This window comes from Alnus glutinosa, chromosome 14 (assembly GCF_958979055.1).
Source record: "Alnus glutinosa chromosome 14, dhAlnGlut1.1, whole genome shotgun sequence".
Taxonomy (NCBI): domain Eukaryota; kingdom Viridiplantae; phylum Streptophyta; class Magnoliopsida; order Fagales; family Betulaceae; genus Alnus; species Alnus glutinosa.
Window position 1 is genome coordinate 8751532 of NC_084899.1, and position 7569 is coordinate 8759100.

A 7569-nucleotide genomic window follows, 5' to 3' on the forward strand; every position below is an offset into this window, starting at 1 on the left:
AATGTACTCTTTTTCCTTCGCCATAGGTTTTTTCTCACTGGGTTTTCCTCGGCAAGGTTTTAACGATGCATATTCTTAGTGTATGGTCATCCAAGGGAGAGTGTTATGAATGCATTCATGCATTTGGTGGATGACCATTTAGTTCCATCTCTTGGAATTCTACACATTCATGTCATCTTTTAGAATTCCATAACATTCATGTAATACATTGATATAACCTTTCAATTCATGTATTACCTTTTCATATTCCTTAACCTCACATTATGATTCCATGTCTATAAAAGAGAGTACTGGGATGAATGTAGAGATATACAATTATAGAGAAGAATCATTCATAGTTCCTGAAGAACTAGTTTCATATTTACAATCTCTTTATCTTGTCTTATTATTTACTTTGATTTTACAACACATAGTTCGGTTTATGACCTACGTCCACAAGATAAAGCCCAAAGAGCTACATTATACTTTTATTGGCTGATGTTTTCACAATACAATAAATAAACATTTTTCTGTAAATCACCATGCAAAGAAAATTACATCGCCCTTGACTTCTTTTGGGTTGGGGCTGGCCGGCAGGCAGGCGGAAAGCCGCGGATGTTTAATGAATATGAAGAAGACATGCATCCACCGTCCTCCTCTCTAGACCACCTGAGTAGCGCCACTGGATGGCTTAGGGTGCAATGTATCATCAGAATAAATGTCATGCTTAGTAGGATCGTACTTCTCTCCATCACCCCACAAGGCGTAGGCCTCCTCGCCGTGAACGGCGTCGTCCCCGATCAGCAAATCTGCTTCCGGCATGCGTAAAGGAATCACCAAATTTATAACAAGGCAAATAATAGTAGTCACGACGAGGTTCCATCCAATGATGAACAAGCCACCGACGATCTGTTTGAGGATCTGCTTCCCGCCGGATCCTCCATACACTCCTCCCCTGGAGCTCGTGATGGGTAGAAAGAGCTTGCAGAGTTCGGGCTCTGCAAAGAGCCCTGTAAGGATTCCGCCGAGCAACCCGGCCACCGCGTGGGTGTGAAACACGCCCAGCGTGTCATCAATCTTCTGGAACAATTTTGACTTCTTGTGTACGATCATCATGGTGAACCATGGAACACTGCCCGACAATATTCCCATGACTATAGCCGCCCATCCCTGAACAAGACCTAGATCGACGATAATCCAACAACTTCAAGTTATATAATTGATTGTTGGCTAATCATAAGCAACTTCAAGTTTTGTTTTTTTTTTTCCCCTTTTTTTTTTTTTTTTTTTAATGAACAAAAAGTCTCCCGGTGAAAATCATTGACCAAGGGCTAACATGGCACCGGACGGCACCAATGAGGCTTGCTAAGCTCGAACTTACAACCTCGGACTCCGCAAAGTGATAGAAACAAGGGTTTCTGTCCGCTAGGCGACCCTCCTCAAAAGTGAAGTTTCTCAATTAATTGTTATACGCATTAACGTGATTGTTCATATGACATACGTGTCTACTAAAAAGGATAACCATATTTAGTTTTATCCGTCAATAATGTTATAGATCATTTTTTATTCTCTTAATGTTAATTAATGTAACTTTTAAAATCACTATTAAATTTAATCTAATAGTAATTTTAAAAATTATATCAATTTTGAAAAGATAAAAATATGATCACTAGCATTACTTCAGTTTGTCACCCGGTTTATAATATCATACCAATATTTTAATTTGGTTAATATAGTCTAAGTAAATAAGTTGGTATATCGTGTCAAAAAAAAAAAAAAAGTTGTTATACCATTAAGGTAATTGTTTATAAGACGTGTCTACTAAAAAGGGAAAACAATATTTACAGCCTTCGATTTATTATCTAATTTATAATGTTTTCTTACTATTTTAATTTGGTCAAATGTACTGATTTATCATTGGAGTTATAATCTTTTCGCGATTCAAAATGACAAAAATATTTAATATAAGATAAACAATTCTTTAAAAAAAAAATAGAAAAAGACAAAAAAATTCAGAATATTTTAATTATTTTGAAGACGGAAAAAGGATACTGCAACCCTAATAACAAATTGGCCTGGCAGGACATGTTATCAAAATTAAAAAATTGGAGAGGAATATTACAAATTGATCGAGTGGTCCTCTTACTAAAATGGAGAGTTGGAGACCTACTGGTCAACTGATAAATTAGGTGGGATTGCCGTGGCTTCCAAGAAAAACTATAAAGTGCGCATGCCGAGGATATTATAAAATCATTCTAAGTTTTGGTTGACTTTATTTTCCACATGAATAGTGAATCGAGATTCTTTTAAATTATTGAGAAATTACATTTTACCTTCCCGATATATCTATTATATGGTGATTTGGCCCTTAATATTTAAAAATTGATAAATGACCCCCTTAATGTTAACAACGTGTGGCACTTAAAAACTTTCCATACACTTATCTGTCTTTTTAGACGGAAAAGACGGATAAATGGACGGAATGTTTTAAGTGCTACACGTTGTTAACATTAGGGGAGTCATTTAACAATTTTTAAACATTGGGGGTCAAATCACTATATGGTGGATATATCAAGAGGGTAAAGTGTAGTTTTCGATCTCCAAATTATTTATCTGAATTTAAGAAATTCAAACAGTTGATTGTGAGAGTTCATTTATAGAACTTACATGACCAGATAAAAATTGAGCTACCTAACTATTTATCCGGTTAGGTGAGTCTCATAAGTGGTCTCCCAATTTTCTCAAATTCAAACAAATAATTTGAAAAAATCATTATCCGTGATGAATCTCTTACTGAAATGATAACTACATGAGAAATGATTTAGAATATTTAGAACAAGTATGATTTTCAAAATGAGAATATGGAAGAAAAATCTAAATGTACTAAATAACATGTTTCTAAATTAATATATATCACAAATATTTTAATCGATGCCATGTCAATGTTCCGTCTAAGCAAAAAGGAGGGCATTAGTGAGATTCACTGTAATTTACACTTATCAGGCATGGAGCGAGATTTAAACCTATGCCCTAATATGTACCTTACCACTTTGAATAATTTTTCTAACCATTGAACCGCCAACCTAAAGGATCAATATTAGTTCAATTTGAATAGAAATAGTTATGCATAACATACTGAGGTTAAAGTGTACAAAAAAGAGAGGATTATGTAATGCACAAGTTTTTGTATACTTGAAATAGTATGAGCCAGAAGTGTTGTAAATTATATCTTATCAAGTCGATTATTTCGCCTAAAGTGCCCTTGGTTCTGAAAAGGTAAATATATTTTTTACTCTAGCATCTGTTGAAATTTTGGAAAAGGAAATGTTATAGCTCCTTTCAGAATTTGTATGGGTCCTTCGATGATGTGATTTTTATTTTTTATTTTTTTTTATTTTGTTAAAAAATTGCATTTTGTAAGGGGCGCAGGCTATATAGCAAGTCACCTTTTGAGATAATTTTTTTTAATTATTATTAAATACATTTTTTTATAGCCAGTTAATTGTTTGTTTCAAAAAAAAAATTACTGAATCTCTCTCTCATGATTCCTCCATAAAAATTAGGCTTGACAATTTTGACACGACCTGTAAATTCGATACGAATACGACACGAATATGTAGGGTTTGGGTTTAGGTTATAACCCGTTTATGACCCGTCAACACGTTTATGACTCATTTATGACCCACCAACATGTTTATGACACGTTTATGATCCATCAACCCGTTTATGACGCGTTAATGACATATTTTTTACTAAATTAGTTAAACGGGTTGATACGCTAACTCGACGAGTTGACATACCAACCAAATGGGTTGACACGACAACTCGAATTGCCAAGCCAAGTAAAAATACAACTCTCAAATATGATATTTTGTGTGCGTGTGTGAGAGAGAGATTCAGTAATTTTTATTTTTTTGAAACCACGGTTAATTGGCTGGAAAAAAACGTATTTAATAATAATAAAAAATCCTCAAAAGGTGACATGCTGCACAGCCTGCGCCCATTACGAAATGCAATTTTTTAACAAAATAAAAAATAGAAAATAAAGGACACTTCGTAAAGGACTCTAGAAAGATGCTGAAATGAGCTCCAGTAGGCAGTTTTTCTACCATTTACCTTTCTAAAACGATGAAAAATAGTGATTTTAGGAAAAGTCAACCACGCAAGGCTCGGTGAAATCTAAAGTCTAAACTTTCTAAGGAGTTTTCATGTGAAATGGCGCAAGGAAAATATTCTTTATTTTCGTGTGAATACCCTGTAAATTAACCCTAAATAATATAATATCGTTAATTTCTTGATTAAAAAAATGGTTAAATATATTTTTGTCTCTGGTGATTTAAAGACTTTATTTTTGGTCTCATGTGTTTCATTTCACAGATGATACTTTGTTTATGGCTAAAGACGAATATGGTACTTCTGTTCAAAAATTAACGAAAGTCAACATCAACACCCTTAAAAAAACTGACACTTGTCTTATGTTCCATTAAAAATAAAATAAAACAATAAATTAATTAAAAAATAAAAATAATAAAAAAAATACTTTTCAAAAAAATAAAATTAGGGAGGTGGCTACCCCATGGCCGGTGGCTCAGCCACCCCCAAAGAGCAAAGTGGGGGTGGCTCCAGCCACACCTCTTTTTTTTTTATTTAAATTTTTTTATTTTTTAATTAGGCATAAGGATACGTGATGATTTTGAAGTCAATGACATGAACTTCTGCCAATTTCTGAATTGAAGTACTATTTTTATCTTTAACCATAAATAATATACCATATGTGATGTGAAATGATGTATAAAGAGTAAAATAATAAAGTCTTTAAACTAAGGGAACAAAAGTATATAACCCTAAAAAAATAAAATTACGGAAGGGGATAGTCAGTGTATATCACCTGCACCAGGTGTGATGCAAACGAGCCCGGTGATCATCCCTTGTACGGCTCCAATAACTGAGGGTTTCTTAAAGAAGATGACATCGAGCCACGTCCAGACTAGAAGACTGGTAGCGGCACATATGTTGGTGTTAAGGACGGCAATAGATGAGTCAATGTTGGCTGCGTAAGGATCTCCACCGTTGAAGCCCGCCCATCCCATCCACAATAGCCCTGCTCCTGCCAGCGTTAATATAACGTTGTTTGGCGGAAATCTCTCCCTGTCTTTTCTTGATCTTGGTCCTACCTGTACATTAAAATCTCACCGCTCATTAGTTTAACTTGGCCGGAACAAAAATTTTAGAGGAAATTTCTACTTTATTCTACCTGTTGTCGGTTTGGCAATTACTCTAGTAAAAAAAATTTAAAAAAATTAATTAATTCAATATATTTATAATCTATTTTTCTTTTTCTTTTTTAAATTTTACTCATTTATTATAATTTATCTCTCAATTTTATCAAAATTCTTAAAATATCTTCTTTTTTTTTAAAAAAAAAAAAAAGATATATATATATATATATATATATATATATATATATATATATATATATATATATATATATATATATATATATATATATATATATATATATATCAGTAAATATTCAAGCTTAGGTATTTTTATAAAGTTATTAAATCTTATTTAACCATTCCTAAATCTTTGCAATGATTTTTAGAAAAAAAAAAAAAGAAAAAGAAAAAAGAGTATTTTGAAAATTTTGACACCGTTAAATTCTAACGGACGGATGAAATTGAAAAAAATAAAAAATAAAAGATGCATATACTAAATTAAGAGGTTTTTAAATTAATAAAAATAATTACAAAATATGATAAAAGTTAGGAGGATAAGGGAATTTTTTTTTCACTATTTTAAGTTTAAAGGATAAAAAAAATAAAAAAAATAAAAAAATAAAAAAAAAAATTGAACGATGCATTGCAATGAACTAAATAGCATTATATAGTGGTGAAAGAAGTGACTGACCCAGTAAGCAGCTGTGAATCCGGCGATCCCTGAAGAAAGATGAATGACATAACCACCGGAATAGTCCATGACACCCCAATGGAACAAGAATCCGCCACCCCACAAGCTGAAGGCTCCGACAGTGTAAGAGAAAGTAAGCCAGAGCGGCACAAACATCATCCACGCCTTGATGTTCATCCGCGCCAGCAGCGACCCCGCTAAAATTATGAGCGTGATCGCTGCAAACACGCACTGAAACCACACCATTGTCGCCATGGGGTAGTAGGGCCGAGCCATGCCCGTCTCGATTTCACCGTTACCAAAGTACTGCGTTGTTTCAGGCAGCTTAGCCATTTCGAGGAGGAACTTTTGCCCCAGAGCCGGTCCGCCTTTTCCCCAGAAAGGAAGCAGCTTGTGACCGAACGACATCTTGTAAGCCCATAATACCCAACAGATCACTACCGTCGCAAAAGCGTATAGAGCCATGAAAGCTGAATTCACCGCCCACTTTTTCTTTACTACACTGCCGTAGAGTATGACAAGCCCCGGCACGCTTTGTAGGCCGACGAGCGTGGCGGATATCATTTGCCACGCGTTGTCGCCTTTGTTCAGCCATGGCGGCACCGCCAGAGAGCCGGCTTGGTACGCCTCCGGCAACTGGATTGCTGGAGCAGCAGCCATGGCGAACTATTGTTCCAATGTTTGTGTAGCTGGCTGGAGATTGGGTTTATAAAAGGATAAAAGAAAGATAAATACAAAACTATTTTATATGGTCAAAGTAAATTATAAATCACTCGTAGTCGCATTAAAGTGAATTTAAAAGTATGTTGGGTATGCTAAAAATATCCATTAAAATATTTGAGGATTTTCATTAAACATCACGTCAATACCAATAAAACGATTAAAGATGTATTTTGTATTACGATTTCATAAATAAAAAAGTACAATTTTAAGTTAAATCGCATAAAATTGATCGTTAAGAATTTGTATTTTTTTAAAAATTACTATATAAAAATGTAAAAAATTTGCATTCTTATATCACAAGTAAAGACGTATTTTTTTAAAAATACACAATTTTAAAGACTGAATTACAATTTTAAATATTATATACTGTGTTTTTAAAAATTGTATTTTTAAATCATATATTTTAAAATTTGAAAAACTCAAACAAATCCTAAAGAAAGGCCGATGACTTTCTGCGGAGTGATTTTGTACATTTGCGGCTTATCGTAGATTTAGAAGATCAAAAAGGACCAAAATGGTGATGAGTATCTTGTCGTATTAGCCAGCTTGATTCTTGAAGCTTGAGTCATTATTCTCTCTTTGGAATACTTGACAGTTGAGTAACTACGTGATCAGCGACTCAGCGTGGAGCCGTGAACTTAGCGTGTTGTCCGTGTAATGTTCTTGCAAAAGTAGTTTCTTTTGCTTCATTCTCGCTTTTTTAAAATCAAGCTTCTATCTATTAAAAATAAATAAAAAATCAAGCTTCTAGAGTCAACTGATAAATTGACTCCCTTCAAAAAAAAAAAAAAAAAAAAAAACTGATAAATTGACTATAAAAAAGTTTGGAATACTATAAAAATTATTTGAAAATTGATTTGATAATTCGTAATTGATAAAATAATAAAAAATAAAATTGATGAGCTAAATCTTTTACTTAATTAATTTAACAATTATTGGCTACCTTGTCGGTTTGTA

At 33.5% G+C, this 7569-nt stretch overlaps 1 protein-coding gene across 1 annotated transcript; it reads right to left on the reverse strand.

The window, feature by feature from the left end:
* Positions 1-315: 315 nt before the first annotated feature.
* Positions 316-6599, reverse strand: LOC133857760 (ammonium transporter 3 member 1-like). Its single transcript, XM_062293096.1, has 3 exons — positions 5890-6599; positions 4868-5153; positions 316-1160 (listed from the first exon to the last, which is right to left on the reverse strand). The coding sequence occupies exons 1-3, from the start codon at positions 6547-6549 to the stop codon at positions 640-642; spliced, it is 1467 nt and encodes a 488-aa protein (XP_062149080.1). The 5' UTR covers positions 6550-6599; the 3' UTR covers positions 316-639.
* Between the last annotated feature and the right edge of the window lie 970 nt (positions 6600-7569).

Bases quoted from the DNA above. Each gene is read 5' to 3' on its own strand.
- LOC133857760 (XM_062293096.1), bottom strand. From the start codon at position 6,549: ATGGCTGCTGCTCCAGCAATCCAGTTGCCGGAGGCGTACCAAGCCGGC. The intron at 5,154-5,889 runs GTCAGTCACTTC...TTTAATGTACAG, and splicing joins GATTCACAGCTGCTTACTGG to GTAGGACCAAGATCAAGAAA. The intron at 1,161-4,867 runs GTGATATACACT...TCGTCGATCTAG, and splicing joins TTGCATCACACCTGGTGCAG to GTCTTGTTCAGGGATGGGCG.